The 20,533-nt window shown below is 55.4% G+C and overlaps 7 protein-coding genes across 7 annotated transcripts; 5 read left to right on the forward strand and 2 right to left on the reverse strand.

Annotated features, from left to right (window-relative positions):
• Window positions 1-71: 71 nt before the first annotated feature.
• Window positions 72-1,848, forward strand: PG994_008859 (uncharacterized protein; the record flags this gene model as incomplete). The annotated part of the gene is made up of 5 exons (XM_066860268.1): window positions 72-397; window positions 574-845; window positions 943-1,316; window positions 1,388-1,540; window positions 1,564-1,848. The coding sequence occupies 5 exons, from the start codon at window positions 72-74 to the stop codon at window positions 1,846-1,848; spliced, it is 1,410 nt and encodes a 469-aa protein (XP_066713857.1).
• A 2,108-nt stretch (window positions 1,849-3,956) lies between these two features.
• Window positions 3,957-4,837, forward strand: PG994_008860 (succinate dehydrogenase cytochrome b560 subunit protein; the record flags this gene model as incomplete). The annotated part of the gene is made up of 3 exons (XM_066860269.1): window positions 3,957-3,996; window positions 4,223-4,275; window positions 4,442-4,837. The coding sequence occupies 3 exons, from the start codon at window positions 3,957-3,959 to the stop codon at window positions 4,835-4,837; spliced, it is 489 nt and encodes a 162-aa protein (XP_066713858.1).
• Window positions 4,838-5,711: 874 nt separating this feature from the next.
• Window positions 5,712-7,154, reverse strand: PG994_008861 (uncharacterized protein; the record flags this gene model as incomplete). Its single annotated transcript, XM_066860270.1, has 1 exon — window positions 5,712-7,154. One exon carries the CDS (start codon window positions 7,152-7,154, stop codon window positions 5,712-5,714), a length of 1,443 nt encoding a protein of 480 aa, XP_066713859.1.
• Window positions 7,155-8,886: 1,732 nt separating this feature from the next.
• PG994_008862 (uncharacterized protein) lies at window positions 8,887-10,723 on the forward strand (the record flags this gene model as incomplete). The annotated part of the gene is made up of 3 exons (XM_066860271.1): window positions 8,887-8,966; window positions 9,063-9,086; window positions 9,136-10,723. 3 exons carry the CDS (start codon window positions 8,887-8,889, stop codon window positions 10,721-10,723), a joined length of 1,692 nt encoding a protein of 563 aa, XP_066713860.1.
• Window positions 10,724-10,863: 140 nt separating this feature from the next.
• Window positions 10,864-14,687, reverse strand: PG994_008863 (uncharacterized protein; the record flags this gene model as incomplete). Its single annotated transcript, XM_066860272.1, is given in 2 exon segments — window positions 10,864-11,761; window positions 11,779-14,687. The coding sequence occupies 2 exon segments, from the start codon at window positions 14,685-14,687 to the stop codon at window positions 10,864-10,866; spliced, it is 3,807 nt and encodes a 1,268-aa protein (XP_066713861.1).
• A 1,876-nt stretch (window positions 14,688-16,563) lies between these two features.
• PG994_008864 (choline dehydrogenase) lies at window positions 16,564-18,539 on the forward strand (the record flags this gene model as incomplete). Its single annotated transcript, XM_066860273.1, has 2 exons — window positions 16,564-17,322; window positions 17,382-18,539. The coding sequence occupies 2 exons, from the start codon at window positions 16,564-16,566 to the stop codon at window positions 18,537-18,539; spliced, it is 1,917 nt and encodes a 638-aa protein (XP_066713862.1).
• A 1,041-nt stretch (window positions 18,540-19,580) lies between these two features.
• On the forward strand, window positions 19,581-20,242 carry PG994_008865 (uncharacterized protein; the record flags this gene model as incomplete). The annotated part of the gene is made up of 2 exons (XM_066860274.1): window positions 19,581-19,852; window positions 19,972-20,242. The coding sequence occupies 2 exons, from the start codon at window positions 19,581-19,583 to the stop codon at window positions 20,240-20,242; spliced, it is 543 nt and encodes a 180-aa protein (XP_066713863.1).
• Window positions 20,243-20,533: the final 291 nt, after the last annotated feature.

A 20,533-nucleotide genomic window follows, 5' to 3' on the forward strand; every position in this document is an offset into this window, starting at 1 on the left:
CATTCTCGTCGCGTAATCTGTGAGTTAAGAAGAAATCTTCGCACATTCTACCATTGTACAACACTCAAATCATGGGCTCCATCGCGCCGCCGCCGTCGTCACAAAAGCCGGATCACTACCAGATCGCCATCGTGGGCGGCGGGATCGCCGGACTGACCCTGGGACTGGCTTGTGCTAAACTCGGCATCCGATACGCCCTGTTCGAGGCCCGTAGCAACCTGGCACCCGCCGAGGGCATGGCCATTGCGCTCCAGGACAACGGGCTACGCATCCTCGACCAGCTGGGCGTCTACGAGGAGATTGCACGGCACACGGTCCCGATGCAGAGGTGGACGCATTATGACGAGAATGGAGGACTGCTCTGCGAGACAAACGCCTTCGGCTATCAGCGCCACAAGTCAGTATCCTCGGCTTGGTAGTGCCCTTCTTTTTAAATCAACCCTACACTCCCCCTTTCCCCCTTCCTCCTCTCATTCACAAGGCTCCCACGTTTTCTCGCCTTGTAATGGATACGGCGTTTCGAGGTCTTCTTTTACAATCGCCGAGAAGGTATTAATAAATCATGGACATCAGATTCGGATACGGTATGCTCGGCATAGAACGCCATAAGTTGCTGGAAATCATGGCTGGCGAGCTACGGAGGCGCCGTCGCGGGAACGACCTGATCAGACTATCTTGCCGTGTTTCCACCTTTCAAGAAGATGAAGACAAGGTCACAGTCACCACGGCCGACGGAGATGTGATTACAGCCGACCTTTTGGTGGGCGCTGATGGCGTCCGCAGCTCAGTCCGGACCTTTATAGATGCACTACAGGCCGGAGGACACCCTTCGAAGTCAGATGAATGTAAGCCTACTTCCCAGCATGGAAGATATACAGAGAGAATGTGAAGGAGACAATGGTTTGTACAGTCACTGACATTCGAATGCTCATCGCACCAAAGATATGACTACCAGCTTCGCCAATGTCCACGGCATCTCGTACCCCGTAGACGGCATAGCCGAGGGCGACGGCATCACCGTGTACCGCGAAGGGACCTCGCTGCTCATCTACACGGGCAAGGGCGGCATGGTGTACTGGCACGTCTTCGAAGACCTTGGCGAGACCGTCGGCATGTCTCGGGGCCCGCGCTACTACAGCGGCGAGGCCGCGGACGCTTTTTGCCGCTTGGTCGCCCACGTCCCTGTGGCCCCCGGCGTTCTGTTCGGAGATGTCTACGCCCGCCGCACCGCTTACATACGTCTCGCCCTGGAGACTGGTATAGCCGAAACATGGCACACAGCCCGTACCGTCATCATTGGTGACGCTGCGCACAAGGTAAGAATAATTCTGATCGTCCTTATTCATCTACTTCAGCTTGCTGACTTAATACGTCTTGACGAATAAAGATGGTCCCCCACGCTGCCTTGGGAGGCAACCAAGCCATGGAATCCGTCGCACTTCTATTAAACGAGCTCCTCGGCAGCGGCAGTGGCAGCAGTAGCGGCCGCAGTGGAGCCCTCGCCATCATCCCCCTCCCGGCGCTCTGCGAGCGGCGCTGCGTCGCTACACCGAAAGGCGGAAGGCGCGCACGTCCAAGCTGAGGAGCATGGCGGAGATGACCTGCCGGACCCAGCTCTCCCCCCACGGCGAGCATACGTCCGCGACCTATCGGCAGCTGCCGGGCCTCACCGATGCGGACTGGCTGCTCAAGATCACGATGAGCTTCCTCGGCGCCCCGGCCTTGGAAGGCGTGCCGCTGACCGAAAGGGGGAGGTTCTATGACGAGTCGCTGGCGTCGTTTCAGGAGCGCTTTGCTACCCAGACCTACTCGAATAAGGCGGAACTAGTGGGACTTCCAACTGGGTGAACACGTAGGTTACATCCATACTGAGTAAGCGATGAGAAGTTTTGTGGGTGGACACAGGGGGGATGGGTTTGCTTGTTAATCGACTGCATAACCAAGAGGGCAGGGGAATACGGAATATACTGGCTGCAGCTTGTGAATATATTTATTACCACATATGTTTCTTGACTAAGCAGACTCACTTTCCGTTACTTGGTCTCATGCCACTTGTTTTCTTTGCCGGCACAGAATTCGAGGGTTTTAAAAGGACAGGAGCAGAAGCTGGAAAATAAGCATAGTATATAAGCTACCAAGCTCCTGGCTATGTTAGGAATAGGGCCAGAAGGCCGTAGCCCTGCGTGATTATCATCCGTGTTCCTACAAGGCAATTACTTGTAACAACATTGCTTGGCAGCATAGCATAATGGTGCAGGCTGTCCGATCTGGTGTAGCTCGCGCAGGCCCGATCTTGTCGCAAGTTGAAGTCTAGTAGCTAAAGGTGTGTTTACTTTCACCTGAAGCCCTATAGAGTCACTACACCGGACTACCCAGAGGCTTGTTCCGTCACACAGATACCGTGGTCAGTTGTGACTTACCGTTGGGTTGTGAAGCGCGGTGTCTCTGCTTAATCAGTGAGGTATAAGGATATATGGTTCACTTTCCTGTTAGCTATACTAGGACGCAGCCTGCCAGGTTTCACACATCCGTGTCTACCGTTTGTACGCTACGTAGAAGAAATCTAGGGTATCCTAATGAGCAGTCGTTGTAGATTGCATACTAAACACAGCCGGGATCCGGCATCTTTAGGTACTTACTGATTCCATAAGGGACGAGGGGTTGGAGAACTGGCCTGCTATTAGACCTATAAGAACTGGTTATTCCTTAGGTCCTGTGCTTGAAGCTATTCGCAGAGGCAGACGAGATCGTGGACGAACCCCGTCATGTTCTCCAGCGGCATTAGACACCGCCGCGAGAGGCTATTTCCAGACCATGGTGGCGGCCGCGCGCAGCCATGGTGTATCAGCCGTCTGTATGCACTCCTCAGTGCCTTTACGAGACGCCAGTCGGCCCGGGGCGACGATAAGAACGTGTACCAGCTCTCTTCCGTGAATCCGGGTCCTAAAGATGGGGTTATCTAGGTTAACAGGGTAGGATATTCATCTTGAGGTGCTATCGTGATAACAAGTGCCAGACGCTGTTAGGTGTGATTCTAAAAGTTGGTCAGCCACTTTAGGCCGCGATACAATGAGCCTTTCACGAAGCATTCTACGCAGCATATGAGGCGTGTCTAGTAGGGTGATGTTCAAATGCTCTCCCACTTGCGCAGTCCGTCCATGTTGGCAGCCTTTCAGGACACCTCCAGCTTGGATCATGAACACGTAGTACATGGGGACAGCATTTTCAGTCGTCACCAGCGATTAGATGACTATCTCTGGACACGCAAGTGACTTGAAGATCAAGATAATACACCTGTATGACGTGCGTGCAGCTAACCTATCATCGTCTATCTAGCCAGAGATCACAGAGGGCACAAAGCAGGGCAATTGAATCATGTTATGTAGATCACAGAATGAAACGAGCTCGTGATGGTGTAACGCGAGGCCGAGATTAACGAAGGATCCTACTTTCCCAAGTATGTTTGCTCTCCGAGCGTCCATACAGCCAAAAAGGCCGCCAGTTGACCGAGTAGCAACACCCAATGGTGAAGGCGTTGCACGATCTGGACACTCGATTCTATCTGGAGAGGAAAAGAGAGGAAAGGAAGAAATGCTAGAGCTCAGAGTTTGGTTTTATTCGGTGGTCAGCCTGAGCCCCATAAGCCAAACAGTCACGTGAGCTAGAGCTTGACGTTGGGCCACGAGCAGACGAGAGAGAGAGAGCTCTCTGAGAAATTGGAGGATTCCCATTGGCCAGCCAAAAGCCGAGGATGGGAAGCATGTGGGGCTGCTCTAGTCTGAGGTCGACCTTCAATTGATTGATCGTCCCGATGATGCAGGCTGTTGTTGCTCGCGATTGATGTTCATCTGGAGATAGCTCCTCCAATTAACGACTTCGACCTGATTTGCGGCAAACATTAGACGAGCCGATACAACTAGGAGCTACAGCAGCAGTCGGGCACACATTACGACACCATGAACGTATCACGAGTCGGCGTACGGGCCCTGCAGCAGGGTAAGTGAACGGCTCTTGCGGATTCTCTTCGAGCTTCTTTGGACAACGATATGGTGGCGGCGAAATGGACGTGCAACGGCAATGCAGGAAAATGAAGATTATATCTCACAGTGTTCTGTCGCCTGCCGAACCATCGACATCACTGCTTGCCTACAAGACCGAACAGCCCGTGAACGAGCGCTGACCCGTGTAAACAGGAGTCAAGCCCAATGTCTTCTTCTCCCAGAACCTCCCTCGCTTCGCCATGGCAGCCAAGGCCACCAGCACCATCCAGGCCCGGTAAGCCGACATCCTCCTCCTCCTCGTCCCTGTACCCACGCGCGAGGGCCTAATCCTGCCCCTCCATCGATCGACCAATAAGCTAACCAAAACACATTTGCGAACGTACTATACAGCCCCGCCTCGACGAGCAAGATAACCGAAAACGACGCGCAGTCGATCCTAGCCGCGCAGCGCCGGCAGCGGCCCGTCGCGCCGCACCTGCAGGTGTACGACCCGACGCAGACGTGGTTCGGCGGCTCGATCTGGAACCGCATCACGGGCGGCGCCTTCAGCGGCGGCCTGTACGTCTTCGGCGCGGCGTACCTGGCCGCCCCCCTTGTTCGGCTGGCACATCGACTCGGCCTCGATGGCGGCCGCCTTCGGTTCCCTGCCCGTGGCCGCCAAGGGCGCCGCCAAGTTCCTGCTCGCCTGGCCCTTCGCCTTCCACGGCATCAACAGCTGCCGCCACCTCACCTGGGATACCGCCAAGGGCTTCTCCAAGAAGTCCGTCCACTCGGGCGGCTACGCTATCCTGGGCGCCAGTGTGGTCTCCGCTCTGGGTATGGTACTCTTCCTGTAAAGAAGGAATAGTAAGGGGAGGTAACAAAGTGGGCTAAGGAGGCAGGATTAGCTCAAGTGTTTTGCTGAGGCCGGCCAGGAGTTACTTGGTCCTGGGGTTTGTAGGATCAGCCTGGCACCAGGTGGCATCATTCAAGAGAAGCGGAAGAATATATCAAGATACACGCTCGGCCTGGAGACGTGGAGCTGGGGGACTACCCTTAGGAAGGCGTAGAAGGGGGTTGAGTGAGACGATAAGGGTTCCCGCATGATTAGATACATCATTGTGCCCAATGTACACTTTCATTTTCTTGGAAGCCAATAAGTATCTGTTGAGACCTGTGTGAAATCCAGCAGTGCAAAAACCCCCACCAGTCTGCTAAGCATCGCCGAGTATCATAGCACTGGCCGGATGATAAGCAACTGAGGATTTCTGGTCGCCTGGCCGATCCCTACCACGTGTAAACACGTTAACAATTCCCACGGGGGTAAACAAAGCCCATTGGTTATTATCTTTGATTTCAATTTCTGGCCGATTAGGCAGATGCTGAGGGGGAGCTACTGGGTAGTCCAATCCCTTCCTGAGTTTTCCTCGCGTGTCCTGCCATGACAAAGACCGCGTTATCCAGGCTTTAACTTCGCATCTTCTGGTTCTTGCAAGCAAACCAACCTCCCCTCATGCATGTCATTCCCAAAGCAACCCATTCATTCAGTTATGTGGTGGTGGGTGTACGCCAAAAACGCCTTATTTCCCTGATGCGCCAATGCCATCCACAATGACAAGCTGTCTTTCATTCCCCTCGCCTCCCCTCGCCTCTCCCTCCCTTCCTCCTTTTCTCTATCTCCACATCGTCATCTGACGCGTCCTCATGTTGGGTATTGATACAACTTCAGCTTCAGTTGAACGACTTCGCGTCCAGCACAGCCTGTATGAGCCTATGATCGCCCAAGACGGCCAGCCGACCGCCCACGGCGTCGCCCAGAAATTCCTTTACGCTCTGGATCTCGCGCTCGCTGCCGGCGCCGTTGACGCCGTTCGTCATGACGAGGTCGGCGTCCGGCACGAGGGTGCGGATGGTCTTGACGATGGCGCCGATGATGGCCTCGTACTCGAGGCGGGCGTTTTCGCTGCCCTCTTTCAGTTTCTGCAGCATGTTGGTGTCGAAGTCCTTCATGTTGGGCAGCAGCAGCACGCGCACGCCCTCGGGCCCGCTCACGGCCGACACGCCCAGGATGCTGCCGTACCAGACGGCCGACGGCACGTTGGGGTCCAGGAACTGCTTCAGGCAGGTCCGCGTCGTCTTGGGCCGCAGCATCTTGTTCGACCGCGCGAATTTGCGCACGATCCGCCCCGCCAGGCTCGCCGCCAGCTCGCGCAGCTGGTACTGCTCCTTCAGCGCGTCGGTACCGTTCTCCGACCCCAGCCGGCGGCCCATAAGGCAGGTGAGGACCGGGATGATGAGAGAGTTGGCGTAGGGGTCGAGGTGGAGCTCCGGGTTGTTCACGAGAGCGCTAGTCGCCGCGAGCACCTGGCGGAGGGTGAATACATCGTCCATGTGGTTGGTGACCTCATTGGAGAAGAAGGTGACGAAGTACGGGATGAGCTGATGGATACCGGGTGAAGAGGATATGGAACCAAGCGCAGCTTCACGAAGACGTTCGACTTCTGGGTCTGGGTCGTCATTCAAGATGGCATTTTGCACCTTCTCGAAGTAGAGAATCAGCTCTTGGCTGAGGTGGTGTTTGACAGCCGGACGGAAGTTGGCCGACTGAGCTCCGGCAAGAGCAGGGAGCGCGGGGTTGGCGCCAGGACCCTTGGGCAGCATGTCTTGCGAACGCGCCTCCGAGGTGCTGGGGTTTTGTGCGATGGAAGGTTGTACGCCTTCGATGGCGAGCCAGTGGGCGGTGAAGGTCATGTCTCTGGGCACCTTGGGCAGCGGTGCGTTGATGAGCTTCTCGAAGTCCACCTCTTCGTCCTCGATGTAGAACAGCGGCTGGCCGGGGCCGAGGCTCGCTTCGCCGTACTTGAGCGGCCGCGTGGAGTCGTATCCGTACAAGGGCTCGACGTCCAAGACGCGCAGCGCCTGCGAGATGTCCTGGACCGTCATGTCGGTGCGCTTAGCCGCCCGCATGAACCGCAAGGCCTCGACGATGACTTGGCCGATGCGGTACTCGACGTCTTGCGACAGGACACGAAGGGCCTCGTCACCCAGTGCGCCAATGCCTACCGACTCAGCCACATCCTTCACATTCTCGGGGTTCCAGAGAAGGCGCGGCTCGTTTGGCTTGTGTGCCGCATCTTGGGGGGCCGCTGTGCGGGCCGCTGCAGTTGACGCCATCGTGAACCTTCGGATACCCCTCGAGACGTTGATATGGACGGTAGTAAGGATTTTTTTTATTCTTGGTTTGAGTGCCAGCGAAGTTGGAGGCTTTTCTATGTGGTACGAAAGGTTGGTAGAAGGTCGGCTTTTATGTGTTGATGTTCGAAGCGAATGTCAATCGGTCAATGCGCTTTGGAAAGGCAAACAGAACGCTTGCCGCACATCCTCGAGGATGCTTGCGACTTGCCAAACGGAAATAACGAAGTCGAGATGTAAACGAGAGCTGCCCCGGATATTTCTGTTGAGGTGGAAAGGAAGCAAGGATTACTGCTCGATTATGATAATGATCCGCCTGAACTGTCCAGAGACGACAGTTGACGAAGGGAAAGTTGATCTCGAGCAACAAGGCTGATGGACGACTTGACGATGCTAACAGGAGGTTCAGCCTGATTGACGACGTTGGGGAGAAACGACGGTGGGGTCCCAGGCGCTAGGTGTGGCTGTGGCTGTGTCCCCTGTGGCTGTGTCGATATCCAGTCCAAGTGATTGTTCATTGTTCTTGAGATTGTCTTGTTCCATTGTCATGCAAGAGAACAATCCCGATTCTTCTAAAAGCGAAAGCTTCGGGGGCCATGCTTACAGGCTGGGAATGGGATTATCCAGTTGTTCGAAAATGTTCACTGGGGAGCTGCGTTATTGCGACTCTCTTAAAAGGTGCGTAAACTCGTCCTTTGACATGATCATCTTCCATGTTCTCCGGCTTGCACGCCGCAAGATGAAATGCACACTACCTGATTCTCGAAAATCCTATGATTTCGTCTTCGACGCTTTCATAGACTCCTCGAAACAGTCGACCACGACAATGATTGTCTCCAAGTCAAATTTATTCAATCTGTCGGACTCTAGTCATACAAGAAATCGAGTATGGAGTCGCTCTTCGATTCGTACCCGGCCCTTGACAAGATTGATGGCAAGGAAACAGCAAGCGGACCGCCACCCTTCAGTAGCACCATTCTGAGTCCTGACTAGCATAGCGATATCTCATTTCGCTCAAATGGCAGACACGAGAGTCCAGAACCTTGTCTACACATAACCGTTTGTTGTTCAGACGACTCTGTTTATTTATTAGTGTCCCTTGGGTCCTTGAATGTACCTGATCCTTGCCCCTTTCGCGGCAGCGCAATATTAGGTTAGACTGTTTTCCCCCAACGGCCTACTGGGGCTGATCTGGATTCAATCGCGAGCAGTGAATCGAGCAGCGTCACCACACCGGATCAGATTCATGGCGGTGGTAGTGTTAATTACAGAAAGCCTCTCAGAGTCTAATTGAGGCTAGGCAATGTCACCTTATATTGTGTCATCTATCGTGCCATCTATCTCGTACTGACTGGGGAGTAAAGAGATGAATCGCGGTTGATGCGGCGTGTACCTGCAATTAGCCATCCCTTCCATTAACCTTTACCCCTCCAATCCTTGTCCTGGGCCTGGCCAACCCCTCGGAGATTGAGTTGCGGGGGCTGCATACGATGACTACCGAAACGGCATACTTATTAACGTCTAGTGCCCTGTCTGCTATCACAGAACCTTCCTATTTGGGGTCCAGTGTCATGAAGCAATGTTGTGATTCTGGATCTTTCGGATATGCTCTCAGGAAGCGCCCCTCTTCCCGCAACTTGTCTTGCCTTGACCCCAAAACTGTTCGTCAGTAGCTTCCCTTGAAACTACCAAACACCTCTCCAAGAACATCACGATGCGAGGTGCTATGGGCCAAGGCCTTGCGAGCGCCGTTACAGCTCTACTCATCCCGAGTGTCGCCGCACAAGATCGATGGTAAGTTATTGTCTTGGAACCAAGATTAGTGCTGCTGCTTGAAATTAACGACATACTGGTCCACGATCATAACCATCTTGCTAACAAATCCTTTAGGTGTGGTAAATCATACCAAGCCAGGTAAGCAGCATGAATACCGGTACTCCGCCCAGACTCATGAGACTGACAGTCCCGCGTACAGTTCGCCCCTGGTCATTCCCGGCGGCAGGTTGGAGCCGCCCAGCCTATCTTATACACCACTCCTGGATCTGAAGATCACCCCAAGACACAGCATCTATATAGCCAGTGAGGAGGGTGGGGAGTTCATCGTCGACGCTGCCATTTCCTACATTCACGGCTCACCGTGGAGTCGTTCCACCAATGACACGGCCGAGCAGCCAGACAGGCTGAAGGTGACAATAGCATGGCAGAACCAAACCTTGGCCATGGGTACGATTGAGCCTAACACGACGGACAACATGTTCCCGGTTGATCTGAAGACACTAGAGCCGCGAATGGAGGGGTATCCAATCACGTTGACGGCAGTCTCGCGCAACAGCGATTCCAAATACTCGGTCACTACCGAGCTGTTTCTCCTCCCCGAAAAGAGCACCGGCAGTGTGGTCAAAATCGACCATCTGTATGGCTCCCTTCTGTATCGGAACCCCACCACCAATGGGGTCTTCCTGCCTGTCTTCCCTTACGGTTTCTACGGAGACTATTCTGGCTACTTGAACGTGAGTGCCTCGAATATCGAGAAATATGTCTCGCTGGGCTTTAACACGGTAAATGTGGTCTCCTCTTTCGCGGAAGACGATATGTCGGCCACGATCGGGACCATGGACCGCCTCAACCTGCTCTTCCAGTATGACATGCGAGGCTCGTACAAGAACTTGAGCTCGATCGCGTGGCAGGTGCCCCTCGTCAAGGACCACCCCTCTCTGCTCACATGGTACACGGCCGACGAGCCGGACGGCTGGCAAGACCCGCTCGATGCACCGCAGCAGGCTTACGACCTGATCGCTTCTCTTGACAAGTATCACCCGACCGCGCTGGTGCTCAACTGCCAAAACTACCATTTCGCGGAGTACTCCGCGGGCGCCGACATCATCATGGAGGACGCCTACCCGATCGGGATCAACGCGACCTACTCGGAGAAGTGGAACACGCCGTGCAACGAGACCTTCGGCGACTGCGGCTGCGACAACTGCGAGGGCACGGTGCTGGACGTCCCGGCCCGCGTCGACGACTTCCACACCTACCAGGCCTGGCTCGGCGGCACCGCCACGCGGCAGCCCGTCTGGGCGGTGCCGCAGTCCTTCAGCATCCCCGAGGACTACTGGAGCCGCGACCCCACCGCCGAGGAGGCCTGGGTCATGGACATGCTGGCGTTCAACCACGGCGCCAAGGCGCGACTCGCCTGGATCTACCCGACCTCGGATGCGCTGGGGAACGCGCTCTCGCGGATCGCGAAGGTGGTCACGGCCTCGCCTGTGGCGGATTTCCTGACGGGCGCGAACCCCGTGCTGTTGCAGGACGGGAAGCACGGGGGAGGGCTCGATGTCGCGTACTGGAAGTACGGCGACCAGGTCTTGGTCAGCGTCGTGGCACCCGGCGACTCGGCTGCCAATGTTGGGATAGCCCTGCCCGCTGATATTCAAGTGATGCGGGTCGTGTCTAGCCCCTGGGGTGGAATCGGCTGGACGCTAGATGGAACTACATTGAGGGCGAAAGGAGGTCTTCCTTCTCTGGCTACCAGTCTCATAATACTGCAGTAAACCCCTTGAGAGCAAGGAAAGACTTTCATAATTGTAATAACCATCTCTAAGAAGCAATGCATTTAAACAATATTTGGTCCCAAAATCCATTCGCTCTATCATGTACTGAAATCTAAACCCAAAGCAAGAATTTAAGCATGTCACTGCGCCGCGTCCAAGATAGCTTCGAAGTCATCCGACTCCTCACACAAGCGACGGAACAACACCTTCCCCTCATCGTTTCCTCCGCTGCACCTCTTTTTCAGCAACAGATCCCGGACCCCGCCCTCCTCCACGACGCGCCCGCCCTCCAGCACGACAACGCGGTCGTAGTCCGCGATCGTAAGCAGCCGATGGTCTATCGTGATGACGGTGGTGCCCGTCTGCGCCGCATGTATGCGCAGTCCGGCCTGGATGGCGGCGTCCGCCGCGTGGTCGACCGACGCCGTCGCCTCGTCCAGCACCAGGACCTTGGAGTAGCGGAGCAGGCCGCGCGCCACGCAGAGGATTGGCCGCTGGCCGCGCGAGAGCTCCGAAGCCGCGGCGTCCAGATCGAGGTGGTGGTATTTCATGGAGCGCAGCACGGCGTCGATTTCGGCGTCGCTGTGGCGGCTTAGGGGGTTCAGGCTTTGGCGGACGGTGCCGCCAAAGAAGGAGAAGAGTTGCGCATCGTCCTGCGGGAACACGGTGATGGACTCGCCACGCAGTGGTGATAGGGCCGCGGTCGAGATGTCGATCCCATCGATCTCGACCGAGGAGCCGGGGTCGAGGTCCAGGCCCCGCAGGAGAGCGAGGGCCAGAGAGCTCTTGCCGGCACCGGTGCGGCCGACGATGGCGACTCGCTCGCCGGCTTGGACTTGGAACGTCACGTCCTTGAGCGCCGGCTCGAGGTGGGGCTCGTAACGAGCGGTCAGTTTCTGGAAGCGGACACCGCCGCGCCGCGGCCAGTCGGGCGGAATTTCCGACAGATTGCCTCCTGTCCCAGTCATCGCTGTGGAAACAAGTGGTAGCAGCTGATTCTCCATAGGCTCGGCTCCTGCTCGGACTCCGTGTACTCGACTATCCGCTCGAGCGACGTCAAGTTCTCCTGGATGATGGCGTAGATCTGCGCAAACCAAAGCATGTTCTCGGTGAAGGACATGGCGTACATGAGCACGAGGCCCGCCACGCCCGGTTCGAGGGCGCCGATGCACCCGACCGGGCCCGCGTAGACGACGAAGGCGCCCGTCGCGGCAAGGACGACGCCGCTCAGCGCGTGGATGCGCAGCGTCAGCCACTGCTTGGCGGCCGCGAGCAGCAGGAAGGTGCCGTTCAGCCGGTCGACGGCGCGCGCATGCTCGCACCCCAGCATAGCCCAGCATAGCCCCGTAGAGCCCGTAGCCGCGGACGCTGACGCGGCCGGCCAGGGTCTTGCCGACGAGCTGGTATAGCGGGGAGCGCGCCGCGGCCTCGAGGCGCTTGAGGTCGCGGGCACCGCCGATGTAGAGACGCACGACGGCGTAGTACGCGGCGGAGACGAAGAGGAGGGCGGGAGCATGTAGAGAGACGGGAGCGCCCACAGGACCAGGCCGGCGACGAGGGTGACGGAGGCGGCTATCTGCAGCGCGCTGATGGCGAAGGAGACGAGCTGCTGGTCGACGACGCTGACGTCCCGGGAGAAGCGGTTCATGAGCTGGCCTAGGGGGTGGTGGCTGAAGAAGACGAAGTTGGCGAAGAGGACGGAGCCGAGGAGTTGTTCGTAGATCTTCGAGAACGCTCTTAGGGAGCCCCAGAGTGTGATCATGTCTCGCACGAATGTGATCATGGCATAGGCGGCGCAGATCGCCGCATAGCCTACGAGATGATACCACGGGCTCACATCGGCGGCTTTAGCGGATGTGATGATGATGACGTCTTCTATGGTTCTTTCCCCCGCCTTGTCATTGTCGTGATGATTGCTATTGTACTGGAACGCCCATTGCTTGATCCAGAGGTTCGTGCCTAGTGACGCCAGCTGTTGAAGAGCAAAGCCACATACGACCAGGATCCAGAACCAGAATGAACCCATTGAGCTTAGGTAGTACCTCATAACAGACCATGACACCGCACCGTCGAATTTGCTTTCTTGGTGTCCTTCATTCCCAGCTGTTCCGTTCACAGTCTGCTCTCCTATATCTGAATCTGGCGTGTCCTCCACTTCTTCAGTTGAGACAGCGGTCGTACCCTTATGAGAGGAGTCTGCCAGCGATGCATCTGCAGAAAGGGGCTGTTCAACAAATGCGGTCTTGAGGATATAATCAGCATTCCCCTGTGCCTTAATCCGCCCATCCTCGAGCTCAACTGCATAATCGCAATGCGGAATCGCAAGCTGAATGTGATGGGTAGCCAAGATGCAAGTTCGGCCATGCATCAGGGGGCCCTTTATGGCGTGGAAGAAGATGTGGTTCGCAGTGCGCGAATCGACAGCACTGAGGCAATCGTCGAGAAGAACCTGCCTGGAAGGACTATATAGAGCTCGAGCTAGCGCGACTCGTTGCTTCTGGCCCCCTGAGAGCCGACTCCCATTATCTCCGGCGAGCGTCTGGTCTCCCTCGCCTAAAGCCGCCTGGTCAGGGCTTAGGGCGACGGCTTTCAGCACTTTCTGGTAGCGCTGGCCATCGAATGGCAGACCGAGCAGGATTTTGGCTCGTATGCTTCGGTTCATTATCCATGCTTCGTGCGGATAGTACGCGGTCGTGTCAGTGAGCCCCAGTAACACGCCCGCCTGCTCCGTGCCACCCCACCCGTTCTGGTTCCCGGTGGATGGCACATAGACCTGGCCATGTTGAAGATGCATCTCCCCGAGCAGGGCAAGTAAGAGGGATGACTTGCCAGAACCGCTGGGACCATAAACAACATTGAGCCCGCCTTGTCGAAACTCGATGGTTAGGCTGCAGAGCGTGAAATTTATGCGACCCGGTTCTGAATCTTCAGGAGAGGTGTCTGAGGAAGTCCTAACGGAGGTGCTAGCGTTGCCGAATGACCATGTCAAACTAGCCTTATCAAATCCAACCGCGGTCGGGGAAGCACTGCTTAGGTTCTGTGAGTGCCGGCCGGCCTCGGGCTCCTGTAAGAACCGTTCGACCCGTATAAGGGACTTGTAGGCTTGGATCAGAAACGTGACCGAGTCCGCCAACCGGTTCAGGGGGATTCGCAGCACCGCAAACGTCGCGAGCGCAGGGAAAGCCACCGAGGTCTCCAGCCGGTTGCGCCACACGACGGTGTAGAGGAAGAACGTGATCAGCGTGGATAGGAAGGGAAGCGAGTAGAACACGGTCATCGAGATCGACCACCAAATGAAACGGGTCCGCAACTTTTTCAACTCTGCAGACCGTATCTCTCGGACACGCTCGCGAAACGGAACCTCCCATGCGTGATACTTGATGGATTTGATGGTGCGAAGAAGCGAGTCGCTGGCCTGGATTCTCGCATCGGTGGCCGAGAGCAGCTCTCCCTGCACAGATGCAAGGCGCTTGGAGAGCTGCACGTTGACGGGGAGTAACGCTACCATAGGTATAACTCCGAGGATACCACTCGCTCCCAAGATTCGATATAAGAGATACGTCCCGATGGCGATTTGCACTGGAAACGTGACCCAGACCAAGTAAAGACGGCCGCTCATGACACTGATGTGGTCGACGTCCCCCGAGACCATGTTGAGGATAGTCCCATCTGTAGTGTGGCTCGCGTCTTGCTCCTCTAGGGCGCCCGAAGCCGAGCGGGACGGTCGCGGTGGCGTCACCACCACCCTCTTGCAGATCTTCTCGTATGTTTGACTCAGCAGCACGGCGCGCAGCTTCGCATTGATCATGTTGCCCTTCCATCCACACTGCGACTCCGCCAGACCAGCAACAGAGACCGAGAGGAACAGCCCCGCGACACAAAACCAGGCAGTGCGTCTTTCTATGCAGTCCGAAGATGACTCGGCCTCGAGGTACTCAAGAATCAGCTTAATGAGCAGTGGCATCGGTGTATCACGAAAAGACCTAGAAACAGCAAGATCCGGACGAAGTAGTACAAGTACATATCCTGCCGGTTAGGGTGGTCTGGAAATGCTAAAGGTAGCAGCACGGCGGTACACGTTATCTGTATAGCGTACAAGGCCATCGAATGTGGCTGCAGGCGAGCGTCTACTGCAACAGGACCGAGACATCGTGTCAATGCAAGAAGCAACAGACAAGCAGAGATCGACAATGATATCGTCGAGCCATATTCTTCGAGACCAACGAGGCGGGCCGCGTCTGTAAAGACGATTATAGAGAGTATGAGGATCTCCAGAGATTTTATAGGCCGCGAGATCTTGACGCGGGTCAATAGGCATGCGCTGCCGGTAGGCCTCGAATCTAGCGAGATAGGGCGATACCGCACATCTTGGTAATAACCGATGACAATGACGGTGAGTAAAAGAAGACATGCCGCCGCTGGAACAAACAGATCTAAAAGTCTTTTCACAGCACACGCGGGGATAATATGCTGCTCGCCTTGCCGATCCGGTATTGAGCACATAATAGCATTCATTCTCGAATGGCTTCACTCATTGCCCTCGTTGGAGTGTCCTGTTCGAGATGTTCTGTGGTTTTTAACAGGAATAAGTGATTTATACGACGGGAACGCCCAAATTATTGGCACCATGACGGATCCAATGAGGAAGCTTGGTTGGTTACACATCTCATCGGGAGCAGGGGTAACTGAGGAACACAGATAATCAGACGCGCAATGATGACCCGACAGACTGGCTTCCGCGTCAGCATCATCGACCATTATCGCAATAGGCAACAACAACACGTTTCAGCGCTCCCTAATCTGGTGTCATTATGTAGGGAGGTTACAGATTAGGCTCCTCTAAAAAATCACTACCCTACAAGGCTCCTGCATAGTAATGGTTGTAGCCTGCAAGTAAAGTAAGGGGGCGCCAGTTGGGTCACCTGGATAAGGCAACCAATTCACCAGCTGGCTGGGCTACAGACGCACACATTTTCTATCTGTCTTTCTCACTATTAATTGATTGTTTTTCTGTCTTGACGCTTTTGCAGCCTTGAGGTTTTACTAATAATCTAATGAATCAGCCAGGAAGTTGTGTCAGTATCTTCGTTACCTGGCGTCTCTATTGATGGGTAGTTATCTTCGTGCCCTTGAAAGTGACCACTCCGGGGTTTTATAGGTATAAATTCACTGGAGAGTTTCGTAAACTATAATACTGTTAAACGAAACTAGTGACCAACCTGGAGGATCCGCTTATCAGTTTAATGTAGTTAAAATGTCAAGTGGCCTCTAAAGTAGGATAATTAGGGGTAAAAACGGTTGACGACGTTGATATTGGTAAGCAAACTTGTTTCTTTGCTATGCTCTTGTTGCGTAGTCCATCATGTCCCATTGAAATCATGGATGCAAATCAAGGATGCTCATGCCACCGCTGCAGGTGATGACAATTTTGCTTGTTGTCTTAAGATTACGTGCAAGCCGAGCAGCCGAGACAGTTCGAGGCAGTCCGGAAGCAGCAAGGACCCGACGTTGTGGCACCTTTCAAGGGCGAAAAGTGCTTAGGCATGACGAGGTATGGTGCGGGGTTTCTTCCTATGCTGGGTAAGATCGTGCAGGCGAGATCGATAGTCTATAAAGCTATACAGAGGCTGCATTGCCGATCCCTTCCCCATCTTCCATCTTGGCGCACACTCAGACGGGTCGGTCCCGTTCCGCCACTAGGTGCAAGGCGGCACGCTGCGAAAGAAGCGAAAACCTCGAGGGACGGGAAGAGAAAACGTCTATATATAGACAAGGACGCTGTAAAATCCAACTAGATACCGAGACATGGTTCCTCACCAGTCTCGCCTTTTATTAGCAGGATGTACGTGCTAAAAGTTGTGGTCTTCTTTCTTTTGGCCCTCAGCGGCTACTGCCGACACAACCCATTACTACCAAAACAGGCCGAACTGGCTTCCGACTACGAATATGTCGTAGTAGGTTCAGGCCCCGGCGGTGGTCCCCTCGCCGCCAACCTCGCGGCCGCCGGCCACAAAGTCTTGCTCATCGACGCGGGCGGCGACTATGGCGACGAGCTTGTCGAGTCGGTGCCCGCCATGTTCCCCTTCTCGACCGAGTACGTCGAGACCAAGTGGGACTTCTTCGCGACGCGGAGCCCGGACCCGACCGTCGAGGCGCAGAACCGCATCACCTCGTACCGCGTCCCCAACGGCACCGTCTACACGGGCCTGGACCCGCCCGCCGGGGCCGTGCCCATCGGCACGCTGTACCCGCGGGCCGGCACGCTGGGCGGGTGCGCGCAGCACAACGCGCTCATCGCCATCCGCGCGTTCGACAGTGACTGGGACGTCGTGGCGCGGAAGACGGGCGACGCCTCGTGGAACGGGCAGACCTTCCAGGACCTCTACCAAAAGATCGAGAACTGCGACTACCTGCCCAACAGCATCCTCGGCCACGGCTTCACGGGCTGGTTCCACACGGCCTTGACGTCGCTGCTGACGGCGGTGCAGGACCTCAAGGTCGTCAGCATCATCGTGTCCGCCGGCTTGGCGCTCGGGGTGGACATCACGACTTCGCTGATCGGCACAGTGGCCGGTCTGGCCGAGATCTTGTTGAAGGATGTCAATGCCCGGGGCGGACGATCAGCAAGGGTCCATACCAAGTTCCGCTGTCGATGAAGAACTCGAAGCGTGGCGGGGCCCGTGATAGGATTCTCGAGGTGGCCAACGCCGTCGACATCCTTGGCAACAGGAAGTATCATCTAGATATCAAGCTGGAAACTCTAGTTACAAAGGTAAATCTGGATGGTGATCTCCGAGCCACTGGTGTGAGTTATATGGAAGGCAAGAGTTTGTATCGTGCAGATCCTCGTTCTGGATCTGCGACCGTTCTAGGAGAGGGCACTATAAATGCTACAAAGGAGGTCATCATCGCCGGCGGCGCGTTCAACACCCCACAGATCCTCAAGCTGAGCGGGATCGGCCCCAAGGATGAACTGTCTGGCCTCGGTATCCCGGTCCAGGTGGATCTGCCCGGCGTCGGCGCCAACCTCCGCGACCACATCGAGATTTCTACCATCAGCAAGTCCAACAAGGACTTCTCCCTCCTGAACGGCTGCACCTTCATGCAGGGGTACCCCGAGAAACCGGACCCATGCCTGGAGCAGTACCTCTCGGGCCTCGGCCAGACGGGCAAGGGCGTCTACGCGACCAACGGCCTGGCCATCGGCGTAGCCCTGCAGTCGACAGCGGCCACCCAAGACGACCCGGACCTGTGGATCTACGGCGGGCCCGCCAACTTCCCGGGCTTCTACCCGGGATGGGCCGCGGACGCCGTGGCGGACCACCGGCACTGGGCGTGGATCACGCTCAAGGCAAGCACGCAGAACCGCGCGGGCACCGTCACGCTCACGTCCACGGACCCGCGCGACGTGCCGCGCATCGCCTTCAACACGTTCCAGGACGCCCGGTCGCGCGACCAGGACCTGCAGGCCGCGTACGAGGGCATCCGGTACGCGCGCGACGCCATGGACAAGCTGCTGCCGCTCGACGGGGCCTTCGTCGAGGAGACGCCCGGCCGCGCCAACGTCTCGACCGAGGCCGAGGTCAAGGACTGGGCCGCCACCAACAGTTTCGGGCACCACGCCTGCTGCACGGCGGCCATCGGCGGGGACGGTGAAGCGGGCGCCGTGCTCGACGCCAACTTTTCGGTGCGGGGCACCCAGGGGCTGCGGGTGGTCGACGCCAGCGCGTTCCCCGTGGTGCCTGGCTTCTTTATCCAGGTCCCGACGTATTTGTTGGCGGAGAAGGCGACGAAGGCGATATTGGACGCGGCATGATTGGTTGCATATTTGATGCCTATATTATAAGTAGATAACCACATGTATGAAATCACAAAGTATGTATATTTAATATAGGTAGGCTCAATATTTATCTCTACACATAAGTGCTGTCCCAATTCCAGGGGTCAATTCAGCATCCGTTCCCTCCCCTTTGACTTGGTTATTCATTGTCTATGTAGCAGGTTACTGTTCGCCCACCAAGATTCTTCTCCGCGATGTTGAGCTCATCAGATCAAGGCGCCTTTGGACGACGAACAATAGTACACATATATCCCCCTTGGTGCATTATTCCAGTCTCTTCTTTCTTAAGACATTTAAGTTAAGATTACGGCGAATAGGAGAAAAGCCCAACTGCAAAATGGCTCATTGATATGGTTGTTGCGCTCTCTGTTCCCCCAATGTCCTGAGTGACTGAGGGAGTAGACCATCACAGAACCTTCAGTATGACAAGGTAGCTTTGCATGTGGCATATCGACTTCGCGCTCATAGATTTAGTTAATTTATCCAATTCAGAGGGTTTGTACTCTGTTGCTTCTGGGCCAAACCCCTACTGGATACTACAAAGAAAAAAGCGTCAGGCTGATGTAAGGCCCCTTTCTTCAAGGAAATATTACCATACATCGGCCGGAACTTAGGGGCCGGTGGTCGGTGTGGCCGATGATGGGCTATGGGCATCATGCAGCCTCCAGAGCCGATTATGTCAGACGATGGGGTTCGGGTTCTGATCACGGTACGCTCACAGCCTCGCTATCGCCAGCGAGGCTAGCGGTAGCTAGAGACGAAGGATTCTCTTGGCCAATCACGCGGGTATTCATCCCTGCAGCATTTGGCTTGGAGATGGACATAATATCCTGAATAGTTCGGATGAGTATTTCTATAAGATGGAAATCATATCCCGTTGGAAATTGGAAATAGCAAGAGTTGAAAGCCAAAGTCAAGCTATCATTTCCAATTCCCGTCCGTTCTCTCATCTTTTCCTCGCAGTTCACAGCGTTATTCCAATCTTAGCTAGCCCCGATCCATTGAACCAATATCATAATGATTTTCACCACCAAAGCGGTCCTCCTCTTTGCGGGTATGACTTTACCTATCGCGGCCCATGCCCTCAGTCTCAACATCACCGCCATCACCGCCAATGGGACCGGCTCTTCGATCTTCGAGTGCTGGTCTCTGTGCGCACCTCTCGAAACGACCACGCAGCCGGGCCTGGTCGGTGCGGCCAGCTCGTTCCTCGGGGAGGTCGCCAACATGACTTACACGGTGACTTCCGCCGGCTTCGATGGCGGAGATCATAATGCTCCTTATAACCAGCAAGAATCCCTCCTCCTTTAGACGGCTTCGTTTCGTTGCAACGTATTACTAAAGCTCCTTCAGGGGTTTCAACTGTATAATGTATTTAATAACTTGGGACTAATACAACTCCTTCTAGATGGGTCGTACCAATCACCGGGTTCGGCATTGTCACTCTCCCTGACGACCCGGCCGCAGGTCTGTACGTCGCTAAGGACATGCCCAACGGCATCATCTTCGCCGCCGATACCGCCGACCTTAGCCATGTTGGCCATGGCGCGCTGTTCCCGGGGTATACCTCGACGATCCTCTTGCAGATCCCAACCTTGGGCAACAAGGTCCCGGAACACACCGTCCTACATGCTGGTTATTGTACATCCAACGACACGATAGGCTTAGCTACGCTGTGATAGGATAGCAGCTGGTGTGGTGATGGTTAAAGGGTCCCTAATACTAGGGTCTCCGAGCTTTAAATATAACTGGGCTTCCCATCAAAACTGACAGTATTGGTCAAAATTATGCCACGTTCTTTCCCTCCTTTCTTTTCCTTATTTTCTATAGATAAGTACTTAATAATGGGACCCTACTAGAAATACTAAAGGAGCATTAAGAACCTCTGTGCTGTCTCCTACGCGCTACAATTTCCTTCATTGTCTTCTCATTTCAAGTCTTTTATACGTTAGGACCCCGTCCACCTCTTC

This window comes from Apiospora phragmitis, assembly GCF_038363925.1.
Source record: "Apiospora phragmitis strain CBS 135458 chromosome Unknown utg000008l:1.0-3514335.0:1.0-3519231.0, whole genome shotgun sequence".
Taxonomy (NCBI): domain Eukaryota; kingdom Fungi; phylum Ascomycota; class Sordariomycetes; order Amphisphaeriales; family Apiosporaceae; genus Apiospora; species Apiospora phragmitis.